Here is a 22911-nt window from a genome sequence, read left to right as displayed (position 1 = left end):
GTCGGATTCGACTGAAGTGACTTAGCATGCAAGCATGCATTGGAGAAGGAAATGGCAACCCACTCCAGTATTCTTGCCTGGAGAATCCCAGGGACAGAGGAGCCTGGTGGGCTGCCATCTATGGGGTCGCACAGAGTCAGACATGACTGAAGTGACCTAGCAGCAGCAGCAGCATTTCCTTTCTCTCCTACAGCTTGGACTATTGTTTTTTTGAAGTGTCTTTGACAAGAGTCAGAGCCAAATTACTAAATCATCAGGGTGACCCTTTCTGTTCATCAGCTGCTAATGAACTTAGGAAATTGGGATCTCATCTGACAGACAGAATCATTTTGTTTGACAAACAGCTTAAAAGTATTTGTAAACAAGAACAAATTGGGATATGTCATTTCCACCCCCCCCACCCCCCCCCCCCGCCCCACTGGGCCTATGATCAGAATTGCATGGGTTTTAGAGGTTTCTTTTGTCTTTAAACTTTACAGAGAAATAAAGCACTGAATTTCTTCATATTTTAGTTACTACCATTGTGTTGTCAGTCTGGTAAATCCCAAACACAGCAGCCCTTCCAGAATTAATGAGTAGGGTGCATTAGACAGTGGTCCCCATACTTTCTGGCACCAGAGACAGGTTTTTTGGAAGCTAATTTTTCTAGGAGGGGTGGGGGAAATGGTTTCAGGATGATTCAAGCACATTACATTCATTGTGCACTGTATTTCTATTATCATGTTAGCTCCACGTCAGAACATCAGGCATTAGATCCCAGAGGTTGGAGACCCCTGCGATTAGAAAGGATGCTAGAAGCTGTGTGAGTGAGATGTGGTTTGACCAGTTATGTGTTGATTTGATGATGATGATAAAACTAAAACAGCAGCTCAAGAAGGCTAAAATTCAGAATCTAGATTTAATTCTGGTCTTATGCTCTCTAGATAACTTTGGATACGTCATTCCCTTGTCTGAGCCCCCATTAGCTTATTCAGATAATTTGTATTGGATTCAAGAAGTGCTCCCTCCGCAACTTTTCCTTTAGATTTAAACTTATTGGTTTTTAAATCTGTTCCTATATATATTGATTTGCCTTAAATATGCTTGTTAAATTTTCTTTCTGCTTTTTCTTATCCACAAAGCTGGAATTACCTTCTTTCTTTCAGTTTCAGTGTTCTAATAAATATAAAAAGTAAATATACTATGTATTCCCATTTGTGTGTGGGTGTACATAAAACAGTGGCTTTTTTTCTTTCAGGCCCCTATCCTCTGAGAACTAATGAGACAAATCATGTAAAGTACTTAGCACAGGGTTTGGCACATAGTAAGTACTAGATAAAAATTCCTTGCTAGGTGAATAATTGGGGGGGGGTCACTCTGGGTAGACCAGTTGACCTTTGCCCATGTGCCCTTGTTAAATTACTTGTCCCAGATGATTCCAGTTGGAAGCTTCTTTGATCTCAGGATGGGGCCTCTGATATCTGCTCTCTTTCCCTTTCTTTGCCTTCACTGGTTTGTGGAATGTGTCAGTGTGAAATTATAGATTTGAAAAAAAAAACAAATGCCATGAGAGGAACAATTTACCTTATCCCTCTCTCTTCAAGTGGCATGGGAAATGAAAAACGTCCAAATGAAGACAAATTTATTGGATACCAAAACCACCAGGCTATTGATTCTTAAAGCCAGACAGCAAGGTTATGAATTGGGTGATAAAAATGGAAAGCATTTAGCTTGACTTCTAAGATGGGAACCGCGTTGTGTTATCACAGCTCTTGGGTGCTCCTGACAGCCCCACAACTAATGAACTCGCACTTCTTAACTAGACTGTTTACTTTATGTGCTGCATCTGTCTAATGTGCTGTGGGAGTGAGATATATCGGAACAATTTGATTTTTTTATAGAAGGCTGGATGCCTGCGATTTAATCTGATTTAATTTGAAAGTGGCAGGAACGTTAGCTGAAAGTTCTTACCTACAGCTAGAAAAGGAAGAGATTGTTAGAAAACCATGAATAGTTCTGCAGTCCTGCAGAGAAGGGTTTTAAATCTCCCCATGGATTTTGGAACTGATAAGCAGATGTTGTGTTTTGGGTGTCAGAGATCAGTTATGGAACCTGTAATTATTTTAATTGGATACCGAGGCCTCGAGAAAGTGAGGGTCTGGTTGGGTCATGAAGTAAGTTGCTAGAACTCAGTGTTCTAGAACTTGTCTTCATGCTGTTCCTTTGATATCATTTAGAGTATTGGCCACCTGGTGCGAAGGGCCAACTCACTGGAAAAGACCCAGATGCTGGGAAAGATTGAGGGCAGGAGGAGAAGGGGGTGACAGGAAATGAGATGGTTAGATAGCATCATTGATTGAATGGACATGAACTCCAGGACACAGTGGAGGGCAGAGAAGCCTGTTGTGCTGCAGTCCATGGGGCTGCAAAGAGTCAAACATGACTTAGTGACTGAGCAACAACAGAGTGTTGAGACCTGTGGTAGTTTTCAGGCCATCTTGTGCATCCTCCACTTGTCTTGAGTCCTCTTGTCTTGAACCCGGCTCCTCTTTCACCCATGGCACCTGGGGACTGGGTATCCCTGACCCTATAGAACAAAACCGCCTCTTCCCGACTCTTCTCATGTTGCTTTCTTTTCTTGACCTTTGTGTGATGGTGAAGGTAACTATGACGGAATAAATCGTGTCCCCCCAAAATATATATGCTGGAGTCTCAGCCCCCAGGACCTCCATATGTGTTAAGATGTCATTGATGTAGTTGTCAGTAGCTGGAATGAGATCATACTCGATGAGGGTGGGCCCCCATCCATGTAAAGGCCAGAGTTGTGCTACCCTAGCCGAGGGACCACCAGAACCTCAGCGAGAGACCTGGAATGGGTCTTCCCCTAAGTGTCTTCAGAGAGAGCATGCCCTACTCACACCAAGATCTTGGATTTCCAGGCAAGTAATGTGAGCTGTGGGGAGCAGTAGATAAAACTTTACTCGCTCGCCTGGCACTCACCTCTTACTGTGCAGCTCGATTCTTAGCAGGCCGTGTGGACCGGTACTGATTAGGATTTCAATATATTAAACCTGAGGGGATACATTCAGTTCATCGTACCCACATATGGAGCAAAGCAGCATTTTGTTAACAGAAATGTCCCCAAATCAAGGACATGGCTCTTGGCTTGGTCCCCAGCCATCAGGTTAGCCTCTGGGTTGCACTTTCTTTTGCACAAACCTTGTCCTCATGCTGCTTGTAGAGTTGTTGGCTTCCTTAAGCACAGATACTTAAGAATCTCCCCAGGAGACATGGAATGAAGTTGATGTCTTCTTCACTTGCAAGTCAAGGCCATCTCAATCTCACTCCCTCTGCCCGTCAGCCTTGTTATGTGATGGCTCTGTGTTTTGTTCACCGAAGGAGTGATTGGCTGCTGTCCCCCACCCTAGGCATGCCCTTTCACTTCTCCTAGTGGTTCCCTCATCTTCTAGGATGACTGCTGTCTCCTCACCAGCCTTTTGACATTGTGGCATCCTCTTTGGCTCCAATCAAATGTTTTTCTCCTGAGAATCCTGCCTCCCCTGGCCCTGTCTGTGTTCATGTTCATGGGGTCTGTGTCTGTTTGCTGCATTCTCACAGGGGATCTTCAAGGCAGGGGCGGGGGTGGGGGGCTAGCTGTGAGAGTCACTTCTTTATCCCTAGCCTCAAGCCCCAGGCCCAGAATAGAGCATGGGCCCAGTAAACATGGCCTGCATGCAATGGATGAATGGGAGAGAGTAGAGGAAAAGTAAAGAAATCACTGCCTTCATTTTCATTTGCCACAAGAGTTGTTTGCATAAAATCTCCATCGGCCTCTGCACGCGGAGGAAAAAATAGACTCGGCAAGTTAGACACGTAATCCTCCAGCAGTTGGGAAGACTAGAGTGCATTTTGCAGCATCGGCCCTTGTTAAATGCTTGTGAGTGTTTGCTTAAGCAGAATGAAAATGTGAGGCAGGCCTGCCTAAGTCATCCCTTTCCAGAATGGAAATCAAAAGAACGAAGACCAAAACACTCCGATGGGTGGCTTCACGGGTAGTCTCGTGGATGTGATTAAGAGCTGATTTAACATTCAGAAGAAAAACATGAAAATCAGCCTTCATGGAGCTAGAGTCTGACCCCAGGAAAAGTGTATATCCTCAGAAAAGATCAATTTGCATTCAAGATCTCTTTGGCAATGCATTGTTCAAAGAGGTTAATATTGTAAGTGGAAATTTTTGATTGCTTCACAATTCTTTTCCCCCTTTCTGCTTCTCCACCTGTGTCACCCCAGAGAGAGCTCCGTGTTACAAGTGATATTCACATTGCCTGCCTGTGGATGTCTCTGTTAAACTTGAGTTCCTCCCTTTAAAAAGCAGAATCCAGGTTGGATGGTGTAATAGAAGGGGAGGAAATTAGGAAAAGTACCTGGAATGGAGATCAATGTATTTTGTTTTCCCAGGCCACAGGAGGTGACTGGAGGTGAAGATGACCACTGTGAATTTGTAGTTCTTCCTGGCATCTGCCTCCTGGAAACATGCATTGAGCCCTTTAGTATGGGATGGACAGCCCACCCCCCACCCCCCCGAAGAAGTGGTGCCTTCGACCTGGGTTTCCCAACTTCAGCCCTTTGTTATTTTGGGCTTTATAACAGTTTGGGGGCTGTCCTGTGCTTTGTAAGATGCTTACCAACATCCCCGACCTCTACCCACTAGATGTTAATAAAACAGGAGGGAAGGGGGCAGGACACAACCTTTAAAAGAATGGCATAGCCATAGGACAGGACAAAGACTGGTTAGAATCAGCTGGGTCCAAGATGGTGGAAGATTTGACTTCCAGTAGACCTTGAGCCTCATTATATGCTCTATTGTTATACATTAGCAGCATCTAAATGACACACCCACCAGTGCCAAGATAGTTCTGGGGCTGACCATAAAAGGTAAAAAAGTGGGTGGTGGTCCAATTTCTGGAAATCCCTGTCTCTTCCCCCAAATAATTGGAGTAATCCTCCCACTCAGTAGCCTATGAAATTACCCAGCTAGTAAAAACTAACCAGCTCATATTTCAAGGCTCTCTCTAGCCTCCTGAGATGGCCCACACTCTGTCTGTGGAGTGTGTTTCTCTATAAATCCACTTCTTACCTATCACTTCATCTCCAAATTCAAATTCTTTCCTAATGAAACAAGAACCTCAAATTCACTGGGAATATTGGTACCCCATTCTTTCCTGTCTTGATCAAAAGTGTCCCTTAGACATTGCCAAATGTCCCTATATATAGGGCAAAATCACCCTCAGTAGGGAACTACTTGTTTTAGAGGCTTACCATGTTGATAAGCAGGAGGTAGTCTAGTAGGAACAGGAGGCAGCCAGTAGAAAGGCAGGGAAGTATGAAGGATATGGTGCCCCTCATTTACCTGGTGGAACTGTACTGGAAGGTGTGATTATGGTGGCAGGAGTCAGACCTCGGAGGCCTTTAAAGTCATCCTGAGGAAAACACATTGGATCTGAAGTCAAAAGTCTTGGGGTGAATCCAATGCCCCTCTTCCCAGCTGTGTGACCTGCGTTACCTAACCTTCTGAGCCTTGATGCCCTTATCTGTAATGTGGACTCTCACAGATTGGTTGTGAAGCCTGAGTGAACTAAGGCTGTGGGGGTGTATCAGTGGGGTGCCTGGCATCCTAGTTGTGCAATGAACATTGTCTTCTTTCCCAAGCACTCCCACCTCCAGTTAAATCCAGTTCTCTCTAGTTCTGCCACCACCAGCTCAGACTACTATTAATCTAACTGCATTATTACAGACTCACCTGGGCTGCCTGCCTCAAGTCCATTCTTAAGCCCACAGCCAAACTTACTTCCCTAAACAGGATGGTGTGAAGGCCTGGAAGATATTTAAACCTTGTACTGTCTAACATCATGGCTCTCTAGCACCTGAAATGTGGATAGTTCAGATGGAGATAGGCTGTTAATATAAGGAGCCCTTTGGATTTTTATATAAAATGACAAAAAGAGTGTGAAATATCTCATGAATATTTTGTATTGATTATGTGTTAATTGCTAATATTTTAGACATGCTAATGGAGAATAGATAGCAGTCCACTCCAGTATTCTCGCCTGGAGAATCTCGTGGACAGAGAAGCCTGGCAGACTACCGTCCGTGGGGTTTCAGAGAGTCAGACACGACTGAGTGACTAACACTTCACTTCACTTAGACATGCTGAATTGAACAAAACATATTATTAAAACTAACTTCCCTTTTTTTAAAATATTATTTTATGTGGACCGTTTTTAAGGTATTTATTAAATTTGTTAAAATATTGCTTCCATTTTATGTTTTAGTTTTTTGGCCCTCTGGGTTCCCAGGTAGCGCTAGTGGTAAAGAATTTACCTGCTAATGCAGGAGACATAAGAGACATGGGTTTGATCCCTGGGTTGAGAATATCCCCTGTAGGAGGATATGCAACCCACTCCAGTATTCTTGGTTGGAGAATCCCATGGACAGAGGAGTCTGGCGGGCTACAGTCCATGAGGTTGCAAAAAGTTGGACACAACTGAGCCTCTGAGTCCAAACGAATGTGGGGTCTTAACTCCCCGAGCAGGACTTGAACCCTCACCTCCTGTACCAGAAGGCAAAGTCTTAATAACTGACCCACCAGGGAAGTCCCTTAACTTACCTTATTTACTTCTACCTTTCAAAAAGTAGCTATGGAAAATAGGATGAGTTTTATATGTCCAAGGAAGCATATTGGTTCCTCATGGGAGAATCATTTCCAGGTACTAAGTACTGAAATAGAATTTGTCTCATGAGGTACTCCCTTTTTAAAGTACAGAAGTAGTCCCTTTATAAACAGCAGTGACGTATTGAATAATGTGCTTATTTAGCACAGTTTATTTTCTTCCCTCCTAGTGGATATTAGGATGGGCTTCTCAGGTGGTGCTAGTGATAAAGAACCGACCTGCCAACACAGGAGATGTAAGAGATGCTGATTCGATCCCTAGGTCGGGAAGATCCCCAGGAGGAGGGCATGACAACCCATTGCAGTATTCTTGCCTGGAGAATCCCATGGACAGAGGAGCCTTGCGGGCTACAGTCCATGGAATCACAAAGAGTCAGACATGACTGAAGCAACTCAGCACACACACAGATGTTAGGATGTTCTTTCCCTTGTGTGGTACTCCCTCTGCTGATATGCGCCACCTTGAGGCAGAACATGGCACAGTCATGTTTATTCATTCTCTCTCTTTTGTATGGATTGAGTGTTTGTGTGCCCCTAAAACCTGTAGGTGGTGCAGTGGTAAAGAATCTGCCTGCCAATGCAGGAGATGCGAGAGATGAGGTTTTGATCCCTAGGTCAGGAAGATTCCCTGGAGAAGGAAATGGCAACCCACTCCAGTATTCTTGCTGGGAAATCCCATGGACAGAGAAGCCTAGCAGGCTACAGTACATAGAGTTGCAGAGTCTGACATGACTGAGCTACTGAGCACGTGCACACACACACACACACACGCACACACACAATGAGTGTGTTGAATCCTAATGCCTCAGTGTGATGGCTTGGGGAGGTGATTAGGTCATGAGGGTAGAACTCCCATGAATGGGATCAGTGTTCTTATAAAAGAGATCCCAGAGAGCTCCCTCACCTTTTCCATGTGAGGGCATGAGGAGAAGGTGGCCACCTACAAACCAGGATGCACCAGACACCATCCTCACCAGACACTGAACCTACCAGTACCTTGATCTTGGGCTTCTTAGTCTCCAGAACTGTGAGAAATAAATGCTTGCTGTGTAAGTCACCCAATGTATGATATTTTTGCTGTAGCAGCTCAGATGAACTCAGATGCCCTTCTGCACGCCATGTGGATGTCACAGCAAGGAGGCAGTAGTCTCTGCACTGTCTTTAGAATTTGATTGATCAAGCAGCTAAAATTCAAACTAATATATTTTAATGTTATTACTTCTATTAATACATAGCATCTTACGTTGTTGTATAAATGTATTTGGAATTTATTTGCTCTCCTTTGATCCTTGCATCAACCCTTATCTTCACACAAAGAGATGGATGGTCTCAAGATATTGAATGACTTTCTGAGATCCTGCAGCCAATGTGAAGAGCCCAGGTCCTGACTCCCATTCCTCTGTAAATGCCATGAGGTCTGTATGAAATCATGCTGTGCCTGGGGTTGTATTTTAACATAATTAGAAGCAAAACGGTCAAAACTCTCAGGCTGTAGGTAGCATGTCCTAACTGCAGAATTTTGGAAACATAGGTGGTTAAATACTGAGGTCATGACCTTAGGAAGGCCTCTGCCCTTGATCTGGGCCATCACAGTGGTTCCGAGGGCAAAAGAACCTATTTTCCCACAGTAGGAGAATTGACTCCACAGCAGGATCAAGACAAAGTAAGCTGACGGGGATGGACCCTTTGAGACCTTAAATCACAGTGAACTCCACCTTGTCAGCGTTTGTTTCAAAGCATATTGCATGTGGCTGTTACTCCTGCAGTTCACATGACCAATTTTTATACAGTGCCTCCCAGGCCAAATGTCATTCTCTAAATGAAAAAAGAGATCAAGAGTGCCAGTTTGATAGGCCAAAGGGTCACCTACAGGAGAGTGAGGCTTTCGGGCCTGATGCACAGAAAGGAGATGGAGGAGGGAAGTGACTGCTGATAACCTTCAGGAGGGGATGCTCAGGCCCAGTGCCTCTTGCGTACTGTTCCTCCGGGGGCAGAGAAAGGAGAGGAAGTTGCCAAAGTGAAGTTTGCAAGCAGCCTCAGACATCACAAAGGATTTCTGAAGGGCATACCATTACCACAAGGACCTAATTGAGATACTGTGAGAATTTTGTTTCTCATATTACAGATGGCGTATGGTCAAGACTACTCACTGGCAGGCTTTTGTTTAAAAGGGATTTGGGGACAATACTAGAGTGACAGCAAGGTGCATGCTCACCGTGGCTCTCCTGGCACCTTTGACAATTCATTCAAGGAATACCTCCTGGAATTTACCATTCAGAAAAGAAGACATTTGGGGAGAAAAGGAATGTATAAATTAATTATCTCAAAGGATACGATCGTTAAGGAGTCTGGGATGGACATGTACATACTACTGTTTTTTAAAATGGATAACCAACAGTAACCTATTATATAGCACCTGGAACTCTGGATATAGCCTGGATGGGAGGGAAGTTTGGGGGAGAATGGATACATGGTATGTATGGCTGAGTCCCTTCGCTGTTCACCTGAAACTATCACAACATTGTTAATTGGCTATCAGTCAGTTCAGTCGCTCAGTCTTGTCCAACTCTTCACTACCCCATGTACTTCAGCACGCCAGGCTTCCCTGTCCATCACCAACTCCCGGAGCTTGCTTAAACTCATGTCCATTGAGTCGGTGATGCCATCAAACCATATCATCCTCTGTTGTCCCCTTCTCTTCCTGCCTTCAATCTTTCCCAGCATTACAGTCTTTTCCAGTGAGTCAGTTCTTCGCATCAGGTGGCCAAAGTATTGAAGCTTCAGCTTCAGCATTAGTCCTTCCAATGAATATTCAGGACTGATTTCCTTTAGGATGGACTGGTTGGATCTCCTTGCAGTCCAAGGGACTGTCAGGAGTCTTCTCCAACACCACAGTTCAAAAGCATCAATTCTTTGGCACTCAGCTTTCTTTATGGTCCAGCTCTCACATCCATACATGACTACTGGAAAAACCATAGCTTTGACTAGACAGTTATCTGTCAAAGCTATGGCAAAGTAATGCCTCTGCTTTTTACTATGCTGTCTAGGTTGATCATAGCTCTTCTTCCAAGGAGAGGCGTGACTAGGACTTGCCAAATGACTAAGGACAGAGAGAACCATGGGTGTCACCAAGGAACAGTGATCTTCCTTCGAGGGAGGGGCAGTAAGATTCTGTAGTGACAGCTGGAAGCCAGGAGGGTGGAGCCTGTGCACTAAAAATTAGTCACAACCTGAAATTAGAGTTATTTTATTTGGTGGGAATGTTAAGGACTTCAAGACCTGGAGACAGTATCTCGGTAGCTCTGGGAAAACTGCTCCAAGGAGGCAGGAGAGGGAGTCAAGCTATATACTAATTTCCAACAAAGAGGGCAGGCAGTCTGAACATCAAAGATTTTTGTTAAGTAGTAAGGAAAACCAGATTCAAGCCTCCTAGGAGTTAGTGTTCTTCTGTGTATGGGAAAATGCAAGCCTCTGGGCTCACTGAATTCACTCCTTTCATATGCGTCTCAGCTGTCTGAGGCCAAATCCTGTTTCCTGTCACTGTAAGGGGTGACAGGTGTGGTGGATGGCTGCTTCTTGCACCTCACCCCCACCCACCTCCCACCTCCTCAGCAGCCTCCATGGGGAAATGGGTGGCAGCATCTGCTGGGTTTCAGGCATTGTGTTCTCTTTGGGAGACCAGAAATTGCTGATAGCTGTGACCTTTTTTTTTGCCCACCTATATGGCGGGGAATATTTCATTTCACAAGACCAAATTCCTAACCCTTAGGTATGTGGACTCAGAATGCCACCTGCCATATCAGTAAACATAGAATGTGGGGCCATCAAACCCTCAGCTACTGCAGCCATCCCTAGCCATGCACCCTGAGGGGACTCGGGATGGGCGGGAACAGGATCTTGGCCTCAGAAAGCTAAGCTGCCTATCAAAGGAATGGTTTCAATGAGCCCAGATCCTTACATCTTCCCATTCATAGAAAAGCACTACATTCATTATCTTGAGATGTCTGGTTTTCTTTAATTAACAGCAATCTTTTGATGTTCCAACTACTTGCTTTTTTTGTTGCAAAACTTCTATACATCCTGGCTCCTCCCTTACCTCTTCAAGAGCAGTCCCTCAGAGCTATCTGAGAGGCTGCCTCCAGGGCCTAAAGTATTCAGAAAGTCCACAGGGGAAAGGCTTTTCTCCAGGGAAAGCAGTGGTCTAGGGGACAGCTGTTGCCTTCACTTAAGAGCTGGAGGTAGAATGAAGCAAAGGGAAGTTGAGGATAAAGCAGAATTTGTTGCTCACATAATAGGAGTTCCGCAGGATTCCATGTTGAATTGGGGAGGAAGGAGTGGGTTGGAGGTTGTGTGACAAGAGTCGTTTGTATGATACTGAACATCCAGGGAGGCTGCTGGCTGTGCCTGAGATATTCAGGCCTTGACCCACTCAATACATATTTATTGATCACCTTTTTATATGCCAGATACAGTGCTGGCAACAAACAAAACAGGAGTGGCCAAAATGGACAAGGTGCTTGCCCCTTTGAGGTATCTGCTCTGACTGGGGAGGTACAGATTGGTCATCACTGTTGTGTCCTGTAAAAAAGAACTGATTTTCTGTTTTTCCAGAAAATACTAGAATTTGAATTCCAGGGTTTCCAATAACTAATTCAGCATCCTTAGCCTCTCTTAGTCTTGGTTTCCCCTTCTGTGAGATGGCTGAAGTGATGCCTCTGTGGGTGATGTCGGTGCTGTTCAGTCATTATTCAAATGTGTAAGAGGAGTTTTGATGGAAGGTCAGGATGGGTCCAGGTGGCGTTAGTGGTAAAGAATCCACCTGCCAATGCTGGCAACTCAAGAGATGCAGGTTTGATCCCTGGGTCAGGTAGATGCCCTGGAGAAGGAAATGGCAACCCACTCCAATTTTCTTGCCTGGAAAACACCATGGACAGTGGAGCCTGGTGGGCTACAGTCCGTAAGATCGCAAGGAGTTGGACACAGTTGAAGCGACTTCGCACACACGCACAGAGGATGGGTCATCAGAGCTACCGTTAGCCCTTAAGATGCTTCTGTTTAATTAGAATAGACACTTTTCCTTCTAAAAACCCTGCTTCCATCTGTCAGAGAACTGTTGTAGTAAATATGCAGTCAAAGAAGTCCAGGAAGTGAATGGTGCTCTCTTCTGCACTGGCTGGTCCCTGTAGGGTAAGGTGAGGGGTAAGAGAGAGATATGTACATGCTCAGTCGCATCAGACTGTTTGCAACTCCATGGACTGTAACCTTCTAGGGTCCTCTGTCCATGAGATTTTCCTAGGCAAGAATACTGGAGTGGGTTGCCATTTTTCCTTCTTTAGGTTAGGCGAGGTGGTGATGCTGAAAACCAGGCCTCTGTGCACTGGTGCTGAATCAAATCTCAGAGACAGAGTTTGGTGTGCCATGGAAAAGAATAGTTTATTGCTTTGCCAGCCAAAGAGTGACACGCAGCGGGCTCATCATATCAAAAACAGTGTGTCCCAACCCAGAGGGATTTGGTGAGGAGTTCTACAGCAGTGGTTCAAAGGCAGAGTTGCTGATAAGGAGCAGAGTGTGTATAGGGCCTACACTCCTTTAATCTGGCCTCACATGGTCTCCTGATGAGTGTCTCTGGTTCACGGATGAAGAATGCTATTACCTACCATTGGCGCAGTGGTAAAGAATCCGCCTGCCCATGCAAGAGATGTGGGTTTGATCTCTGGGTTGAGAAGATACCCTGGAGAAGGAAAGGCCAATCCACTTCATTTTTCTTGCCTGGAAACTTCTATGGACAGCGGAGCCTGGTGGGCTGCAGTCCATGGGGTCACAAAGAGTCGGCACTACTGAGCACACATGACCTTTCGTTGGGAGTTTTGGTTCTGTAAAGAACTCAAAGATATAGTTGTGTGTATTCCTTGAGGTGGAACCAGGACCCTGCCCCAAGGCTGCAGTATTGTTTCTTGACTGCTTCTTTCTTGTCTCCCTTCCCTGATTAGCAATTGTTTAGATTTGCTCTTTGAAACTCAGGGAAGCTCACGGAGACTGGAATCTATTCCCTAGAAACAAGAAATGGGAGAAACAGAAAGGCTTCTGTCCCCAGGAGCCCCACAGAGTCCTGCTTGGTTTCAGTGGGAGGCCAGCTTTGGGTCTTAACTAGTTATTTAATAAGTGCTTGAGTATAGGCGTCTTAAACAGTAAGGTGTGCTTGAATCACCTGGGATCTTGTTAAAATGCAGATTCTGACTTAGTAGGGCAGGGGTGGGGCCTGAGAGTCTGCATTTCTACCGTTACTGATGGTTCAGGGACCACACTTTGAGTTGAGATGGCTAAGTATAAACTTTTGTCTTAGTTACTGGTAGAAGACTGGGATTCTTTACCCTTAGGGGTTTTGATCTGATGCAGAGAGATTAATGCACAGGAAGTGACTAGAAAACAATTATGTGATCAGGAAATCTGCTTTTGACACCTACTGGGATTTAGATAAAAAAAAGGGAAGGAATGCCTTCAAACCTGGATTTGCTGGAGAGGTTCTAGAGAACAGCAATGACTTGAAATTCCTCCTGAGGTTCAGCAGAGGAGGAAGGACATTGCAGGTTCTGGGGCTGTGTGTGAGAGGATGGCTTGGGTATAGACATGAGATGGGGGTGTCATACTAGCAATAGTGTGAATAATGAATGGTAATAGCCAAGCTAACATCAGTCGGCTGTCTATCTGCTGTGTGGGTGTGTGTGTGCTCAGTCATATCCAACTCTTTGCAAATGCATGGACTGTAGCCCTCTAGGCTCCTCTGTCTGTGGGATTTCCCAGGCAAGAATACTGGAGTAGGTTGCCATTTGCTTCTCCAGGGGATCATCCCGACCCAGAGATCGAACCTGTGTCTCCTGCATTGGCAGATAGATTCTATACCACTGAGCCACCTGGCTTCCTCTCTGCTATAGGACCTGTATTATAAGCTCAGTGAAAGACAATTCTTTGCCTACTTACTACAGGGGTGACAATGCTTGACTCTCAGGATTCAGTCAATCTTTTAGTGAGGCAAATTAGTGGCCCTTATCTGCTACATGTCTGTAGGATCAGTTTTTGGATCCTAAGTGATTCCTTTGGATTTTGACCATTGAATTCCTTAGATTTTTTTTTTTTTTGGAAGGTTACTTAGATTTTTATTCCCTCTTCGTGTGCAGTGTTTCTGGAAAATCTGCACATCTTGAACACCCATGAAGAGTCATTTCTAATATCCATGATGCTAATTAAAGAACAGCCTCTGGTGCTGATGAGAGATGGCTGAACACAGCAATATTTGGAATGTAAGCCTCTAACTGGTCCTTCGAGTGGTAACCAGCCAACTATGGAGGGTGTATTCCCAGCTGGTGTCCTACAGATGTTAACTGACTGCCCCTAGCATGCAAAGAAAGAGTAACACATATATACTACACTGTCTGCACAGAGGTATTTTGAATCACAAGCAATACAACAAGAAGACACGGTGATTTAATCTTTTAAATATTTTTAAATGATAAAAGCAATGCATGCTCCTTATATACTATTTAGGAAAGATACGTGTTCATTTTTGTTGAAATTACCCATATATGCTATACCCAGAGATAACTTTCAACACATCCCTTTTTCATATATATAGCTATGATAGTATTTATACATTTATAAACAGTTTATCACATTGGATGAAGGATACTTGCAATCACATTTTATGTTCAACTTTGAATCCTACTTTTGTGGCTTAACAGATCACGATCATTGTTCTGGCACATACAGTGTATTTTATAGATTTGAATTTCATTGGTTAAGACGAATGGGAGAAGACAAATGGAGTAGATACTTAGGAGGAGTATTGGCCAAGGAATTGGATGTTGGATTTGAGAGATGGGCATTTAAAGATGACACCTGGGTTAATAAGTGAGGCCTTCTCCCTTCCCCCAGGCAAGAACAGTTTAGAGACTGGTTTTCTGGTTAATACATCAACATTTGCACATGCTTGGGATGTAATTTGCAGCCCACCTCCGGTTTCTTCCTTCCTTTCTTCTTCTTGTGTTGATTCCAGTATTAACTTCCTGGAGGAACCTCTGATATAAATTGAGATTTTTCTTTAAAATGTGTTTTTAGTGCACAGAGGTGTCATTTAAAAGTCAAATTCATGAAGGAATATGTTTTACCTGCTGGGTTTAATTTCAGATGCCAGTGTTATCATAAAATGCAAACCACCCTAGACTCGGTTTTAAAACTTTGTACAAATTGTGCCAGTTGAAATTAACTTCTGCAGATGGAGAGAGGAGAGGACGAAAATAAGTGTTATAAAGAGTCTTAAAAAGTGTTATTTAAATATTAATGCCACTTGAGTTCCGCTTCATATATGTTCCATCTTTTCCCTAAAGTATAAACTTTTCTATAGCTTTCCAATTATATTTTTGTCTATTTAACTTTGTGTGTGTGTGTGTGTGTGTGTGTGTGTGTGTGTGTGTGTGTGGAATGGGAGCAAAACAGTGGTGATATGTTTGACCCTGGGAAAGAAAATAATCATAATATTCAAGATGAAGGATTTAGGTTTGATCAGAAGCAAAATGCCCCCTGGCAGAGTTGTTTGAATGAATTACTTAAGGAGAGCAAAGCTTGAGGTATCTGTGCCCCAGATGTGTGTAATCTTTGGCGAGTTAATTCATATTTCTGGATTTTAGTATTCTCATCCATAAAATGGGGAGGAAAAATAGTATTAATACCTACCTCAGGTTATTTTGAGAGTTAAACAGGTAAAAAACATAGGAAAGTGTTTGACAGATAATAAGTGCTATTTACTGCTGGTTTTCTTTACTGTTAAGTGAGCTGTAAAAAAAGAAAAAAGTGATTTTAATGTAATGGTACCACCTGAAGGGGACTTCCCTGGTGGCTCAGTGGTGAAGAATCCACTTGCCAATGCAGGAGATGCAGGTTCAATCCCTGAGTCACGAAGATCCCCTGGAGAAGAAAATGGCAACCCACTCTAGTATTCTTGCCTGGGAAATCCCATGGACAGAGGAGCCTGGCAGGCTACAGTCCAGGGGGTTGCAAAAGAGTCGAACATCACTGAGCAACTAAACAAGGACAACCACCTGAAGGAGAATTGAGTGGGCAGGTCTTTCAGATTTAAAACACCCCTGTGGAATGTCAGGCAAGACCTACTGGTTGAGATGTATTTTTCTAAACCAAACTCTATGGGGGCGGGGGAGAGTGGCCGTGTGGAGGGATAATAATATAAGTAAGGCTGCTCTTTGGCATTTTGGACGGGGGTTAGGGTCACCTCTGCCAGGTGCTTGATCATTTTGCTAGTCACTTATTCTGCTGCTGCTGCTGCTGCTGCTAAGTCGCTTCAGTCGTGTCCGACTCTGTGCGACCCCATAGACGGTAGCCCACTAGGCTCCCCCGTCCCCGGGATTCTCCAGGCAAGAGCACTGGAGTGGGTTGCCATTTCCTTCTCCAATGCATGAAAGTGAAAAGTGAAAGTGAAGTCGCTCAGTCGTGTCCGACCCTTAGCAACCCCATGGACTGCAGCCTACCAGGCTCCTCAGTCCATGGGAGTTTCCAGGCAAGAGTACTGGAGTGGGGTGCCATTTCCTTCTCCGAGTCACTTATTCTAGAGCGTTCTCATTTAAGACTCATAACCACCCTCCCCGACAGAAGACATCACTTATCTTATAGAGGGAAAAAATGAAGCTTCCCAGAGAAGGGGGAGCTTCCCCCGTGGCGCTAATGGTGAAAAACCCACCTGCTAATTCAGGAGACGTTAGAGACACAGGTTTGATCCCTAGGTTGGGAAAATCCCCTGGAGGAGGGCATGGCAACCCACTCCAGTATTCTTGCCTGGAGAATCAATCCCATGGACAGAGGAGCCTGGTGGCTACAGTCCATAGGGTCAGAAAGAGTCGAACATGACTGAAGTGACTTAGCAGGCAATGCACAGAGAAGAGGGACTTGCCAAGGTCACGACTCTTCAAGTATGGTGCCCGGATTTGCATCCAGATCTTTCTAACTGCACAGCCTCCACCAACACTCCCTCTCCCTGAGAGATCCTCAGTATATCTGTCATCCTCCTTCTTAGTGACTAGCAGAGTCTGTATGTAGGGTTTGTTTCCTGTGCTTTAGAACGTAAAACTTCCCTAAGAGGGACTTCTCAAGTCAACATTCTCCTTGTTTAAAGAAATTTTGCTTTTTCAGGTTTTACTTTCTCATCCACACCCTCTAGCCCTGTGGTCTTTGATCTGCTTCTAGAAAGAGCCATTCGGGAAATCCCATCAGAGTGGTTGCAGAAGAAAGCTTGGCCTTAACAGCTGAGATTGACTCTATCAGGCGTTCATTGCCAACAACTTGCGTAACACAGACTCCTGAAGCTTGAGAGGGTCGCCTTTGGTTAGGATCCAGTTCTGTTTATTTGTTCAACAGACAATCAGCAAGCCCTGCAGGTGACAGGCAGTAGGCTAAGTCTTAGTGAATGTGAGGTGAGTTAGAGGGGGCACCTGCCTCCTTAAAGCACGAAGGGTAGTGGGGAAGGAGACACTTCAACCAGACCTTTGTCCCATAGGGTTTAAGGGACACATCCAAGGGAACATTCAAATCAGCTCTTCCATGGCCATCCCTTCCTTAGAAATCTGCAGGCTTTTGTACTTATCTGCACTGTGTCCATGTGGACTTTTCATTTCTAGCCAGTGTGTGACGTCCGTGTTAGGACCTGGGAGGAGATGAGACTGTATGATCTGGTTTTTACTTTTTTTTTTTTTTATAAGTCATGTGCCTTGCTGGTCAAGTACTTGGGTGAAAGATCCTGGGCCCTCTAGTCCATCTGAATTGACCTTCTGCCTCTTCTTTGGTCCTCTCTGTACTGGCCTTCTGCATGGTCTACGATTGTCCCTCTGCAGGCTGGTTGTAGGTTATCTGTCTTCTCCTCTCTGATCTGTTCCTGTTTGAATTGTTTCATGCTTTTCTGGACATCTCTCCTGTGAAAGGGGTAAAACTATAAAGACAGCCCCTGTGGAATGTTTGTAGGTTTTCCGCAGTGATTGAGGTGCAGCCTCCCGACCATGATCTTGGGGCCTTTCCAGTCTCCTTTGCCTTGAGTGTGTTGTTCATCAGCCTGGTGGACCTTCTGCATTTCTCTCTGCCGGAACATGGGGACTGTTCTGCCTTCTTGACCGAACATGGATGGATCAGCTTCATTGGTTCGTGAAAATCCCAGTTGTCACATTCTTGGGGTTCCTGTTGTTGGTCTTTCTTGTTAGACTGTGTTCTTTAGAGCCCTTGTTCTGGTCATTTTTGAAAATGCAGCCCTTGTTTAGTGCTTGGTACTTACAAGATGTTTACTAGATGCTCTTTTTAATAAGTGTTAGCCCAGGCTTCAAAACTCACCTATGTACTTGTCTGTGTATATATGCATGAGAGAGAGAGAGAAACAAAGTGGGGGTGTCTGTTATAGTTTCATCCTGCATTTGTTTATTTTGTAAAGAATTCTTTTTGAGGTTTGACAGAAAACAACATAATTCTGTAAAGCAATTATCCTTCAATTAAAAAATAAATAAATTAAAAACAACAAGAAAAAAAAAGAACTCTTGCAGTTTGGGTAGACTGCAAGACTGCAGCATCATCTCTTGGGATGAAGTTGTAGATGAGCCGAACCACTCTCAGGATCTGCAGGATATTTCTCTTCTGCAATTTGCATCCGTCGACAGTGCTAAGAACTCAGCCCTTCCTCTTTGCTCTTCCTTCCAGAAAGTATTATGAGGGAGGCTGAGCACGCCACGCTCGGGGCAGAGACACGGCGCTGGGATTAGGGACTGCCACTTCTGAGAGGATGCTGGGGGTCTGCAGAGGGAGACGGAAATTCCTGGCTGCTTCGTTGACTCTGCTCTGCATCCCAGCCATCACCTGGCTTTACCTGTTTGCTGCGAGCTTTGAAGGTAAGAAGGAAGCTTTCCCACAGGGAGAGGGGTGGAGGGAAGAAGGAACACTGGCTGCCCTGGAGTCCTCGGAACAAGCTCCAAGTCTTCTAATCCCAACTTCTCCTTCTGTAGAACAATGGAATATTGATGCCCCATCACAGGGAAAGATTTGTCTAGGTTTGGGTCTTCCCAGGTGGTGCTAGTGGTAAAGAACCCACCTAGCAGTGCAGGAGACATAAGAGACGTGGCTTGGTTTTCCTGGGTCAGGAAGATCCCCTGGAGGAGGGCATGGCAACCCACTCCAGTATCCATGCCTGGAAAATCCCATGGACAGAGGAGCCTGGTGGGCTACAGTCCATAGGTTTGCAAAGAGTCAGACACTATTAAAGCTACTTAGCATGCACGCACACAGGAAACTGGAGGGAGTCAGTGATGGGAGGCGAAAAAGGTAAATACAAAGATAAAAATAAGGTGCCTCTGGATGTAGCAGTATAGTGGAGGTTACACAAATGTCAGATACCAGCTTTGTAGGCTGATCGCTGTGTTGATAATGAGAAAAAGGTTGGGTCCTGCAGGGATTACCTCATGCAGTTTATGGAGTCAAATGTTTCATGCATTCTTTCATCTATTCATTCACTTATCTGTTCAGCCAACATTTTGCAACTGTTTAACATCTGTGCTAAACTAGGTGCTGGGAATCTGGTGATAACAGATCTGAACCTTCAGAGTGTCATGGAGGAGACAGGTTAACACGTGATTGCTATACATTGCTGTACATAGTAACTCCTTAAGATGAGGCAAGCTCACAGGGCTGGGAGATAGAGTGGTCAGAGCTATCAAGTGGGCTAACTGTAGGAGATGAGTGGCGATGCTGATGGGCTGAGTACAGGGGGGTTCAGCAGAGGAGATGCCCTTCCTGAGCAAACAACAAACACTCCTCCCTTCCACTTTCCTGAAATCCATAGAAGAGATGCATGCACCATCCTTCTAGCCAGGAGTTTCTAATGTAGTGCGATGCTCTGCGTATCAAAGATGCTTTTCTAAGCTTCAGGGAGGGAAGGAATGGCAGTATTGAAGAGCCTACTTTCTTTTTATTTACCCCCAAACTTGACTTAAATATGTATACATCTCCAGTGAAAATCTATCTCCAGAAAGTCACTACTGTGTTTTTAAACATTTCCTTTATGCATAATTTTATTGACAGCTCAAGGCTACCTTTTAATTAGGAGTTCCACTTCACTTTCTGAGATTTTCCCTGAATTTTCTTGGCTGAATATCAATGAGCTGGAACTCTGTGCCTTCAGAGCAGGGAAGGGCCCAGTACCACACCCCTGTCCCTTTCCTGTCCCCAGACCTCCCTGGAGTGGTAGATAGAGCTTTCACCTAAGCATCTAGATAGAGTGGATTATGCCATGGCTGTGGGTGATAGATTATGCCATGGCTGTGGATGGTTAAGTTTTGGTAAAGAGATCAGAGGAAGGATGGTGAGTTGGTATTACCAGTAGAAAAAAGTAGAAGGAAGCATTCTCCAGGGATGATGGAAGAAACCCTGTGAAAGAAAGCCAAGAGCGTTAGTGCCGGTACAGGGTCAATACATTGAAATGTTGACTTTGACAGTATAACTAGACTGGTAATAACAGTATAGCAGCAATAATGATAATGACAACAGCATACACTGTAATATTCTGAGCATTTCTACATGCCTGGCGTTGTTGTGAGGATTTAACACGTGTTAACTCCTTCACAATAATCCTGTGTGGTGGGTTCCAATGAGGAGGTCTAGGAAGATCAGCTGCAGTGATAATGCCCACGGACCCAAAGCCAGTCAAGATGGGGCCTGGGCTTATTGGATGTGAGAGCAGGAGGTTTTAACTGCAATTCCATGTTGTGGACTGGGCTTCAGTGAGGGTAGACTTTGGGTGGGGAAACGGGGACCTGACAAGGTGTCACATGACCTTTCTGGATGTGTATGAGGGAAGCTGTACAATTTTGATTTCTTCTCATTGGTAGAAACCCAACTCCAAATGATTTTGGCAAAGAGGGAATTTGGTGACTAATGAAACTAATAAGTTCAAAGGAAAAAATCAGCTTCAGGTAGGGTTGGATCCAGGGGTTCCAATGATATTTCTATAGCTCTGTCTCCCTACTTTGTTTTGCTCTATTTTTCTCTGCTGTAGTTCTTTTCAGGATAGCTTTTCCTCTCCAGTGAAAACTTTGGCCAACAATTTATTCTCACCAGTCCCTTGCAGAAAGAGGGGGATTCCTCCCCATAATTCTCCAGCATCGCTTCTGGTTAGATTACCTCTGGTCCTCTTGGTCTGGAGAGCAATCACTGTGGTTGGGGGAGGCAGATGAGGGCAACTCTGAGCTCTGTGGCTATTTCTAGACCACAGTTCCCTGAAGCATGTGAAGTGAGACTGGGGAGGGATGGTCCCTAAAGGTACATTGTGCAGTTCCCCAAAGAGGGGAAACTAGAAGTTGATCTGGGTTGTGGAGAACTCAGATCTGGTTGTGCTTAGTGATGGGTTGATATCAACTTGAAGGTCTCTTTCCAGCATCATGCTCTGTAGTCCAGCTCTGGCTGATGGAGTGACTGTGCCCATGGACTTTTATTAGACTGGCAGATAGATTGCATTAAATAGGGATTGGATGATACAGATACAAAAAAGATCTCCATGACCCAGATAATCACGATGGTGTGATCACTCATCTAGAGCCAGACATCCTGGAATGTGAAGTCAAGTGGGCCTTAGGAAGCATCACTACAAACAATGCTAGTGGAAGTGATGGAATTCCAGTTGAGCTATTTCAAATCCTAAAAGATGATGCTGTGAAAGTGCTGCACTCAATATGCCAGCAAATTTGAAAAACTCAGCAGTGGCCACAGGACTGGAAAAGGTCAGTTTTCATTCCAATCCCAAAGAAAGGCAATGGCAAAGAGGGCTCAAACTACCGCACAATTGCACGCATCTCACACACTAGTAAAGTAATGCTCAAAGTTCTACAAGCCAGGCTTCAACAATACATGAACCGTGAGCTTCCAGATGTTCAAGCTGGATTTAGAAAAGGCAGAGCAACCAGAGATCAAATTGCCAGCATCCGCTGGATCATCAAAAAAGCAAGAGAGTTCCAGAAAAACATCTACTTCTGCTTTATTGACGATGCTAAAGCCTTTGACTGTGTGGATCACAACAAACTGTGGAAAATTCTGAAACAGATGGGAATACCAGACCACCTGACCTGCCTCTTGAGAAATCTGTAGGCAGGTCAGGAAGCAACAGTTAGAACTGGACATGGGACAACACACTGGTTCCAAATAGAAAAAGGAGTATGTCAAGGCTGTATATTGTCACAATGCTTCTTTAACTTATATGCAGAGTACATCATGAGAAACGCTGGGCTGGAGGAAGCACAAGCTGGAATCAAGATTGCTGGGAGGAATATCAATAACCTCAGATATGCAGATGACACCACCCTTATGGCAGAAAGTGAAGAAGAACTAAAGATCCTCTTGATCAAAGAGGAGAGTGAAAAAGTTGGCTTAAAGCTCAACGTTCAGAAAACTAAGATCATGACATCTGGTCCCATCACTTCATGGCAAATAGGTGAGGAAACAATGGAAACAGTGTCAGACTTTATTTTTGGGGGCTCCAAAATCACTGCAGATGGTGACTGCAGCCATGAAATTAAAAGACGCTTACCCCTTGGAAGGAAAGTTATGACCAACCTAGACAGCATATTAAAAAGCAGAGATATTACTTTGCCAACAAAGGTCAGTCTAGTCAAGGCTATGATTTTTCCAGTAGTCATGTATGGATGTGAGAGTTGGACCATAAAGAAAGCTGAGCACCGCAGAATTGATGCTTTTGAACTGTGGTGTTGGAGAAGACTCTTAAGATTCCCTTTTACTGCAAGGAGATCCAACCAGTCCACCCTGAAGGAAATCAGTCCTGAATATTCATTGGAAGGACTGATGTTGAAGCTGAAACTCCAATACTTTGCCCACCTGATGCAAAGAGCTGACTCATTTGAAAAGACCCTGATGCTGGGAAAGATTGAAGGCAAGAGGAGAAGGGGGAAACAGAGGATGAGATGGTTGGATGGCGTCACCGACTCAATGGACCTGAGTTTGAGTAGACTCTGAGAGTTGGTGATGGACAGGGAGGCCTGGCATGCTGCAGTCCATGGGGTCACAAAGAGTTGGACACGACTGAGCAACTGAACTAACTGATCCAGATACATTAACAGAAGCAAGACCTAGGTTTGATCCCTGAGTCAGGAAGAGAAGGGAAT

At 44.6% G+C, this 22911-nt stretch overlaps 1 protein-coding gene across 4 annotated transcripts in view; it reads left to right on the top strand.

Annotated features, from left to right (window-relative positions):
* LARGE1 (LARGE xylosyl- and glucuronyltransferase 1) overlaps window positions 1-22911 on the top strand; it is a 607716-nt gene that overhangs the window by 133753 nt on the left and 451052 nt on the right. For 3 of the 4 annotated variants that reach the window (XM_081591375.1, XM_081591376.1, XM_081591374.1), the window contains one exon: window positions 18449-18636. In XM_081591375.1, the coding sequence (XP_081447501.1) occupies window positions 18531-18636 (106 nt within the window). In that variant the 5' untranslated portion in view covers window positions 18449-18530. Of the gene's footprint in view, window positions 1-18448; window positions 18637-22911 lie in introns of those variants that run through there. The other variant, XM_081591378.1, reaches the window with a different exon arrangement.

This window comes from Giraffa tippelskirchi, chromosome 4, assembly GCF_054371585.1.
Source record: "Giraffa tippelskirchi isolate mGirTip1 chromosome 4, T2T-mGirTip1v1.2.pri, whole genome shotgun sequence".
In the NCBI taxonomy this organism is placed as follows: domain Eukaryota; kingdom Metazoa; phylum Chordata; class Mammalia; order Artiodactyla; family Giraffidae; genus Giraffa; species Giraffa tippelskirchi.
Note: the sequence above shows the minus strand (reverse complement) of the source record. Positions and strands in the feature narration are given on the sequence as shown.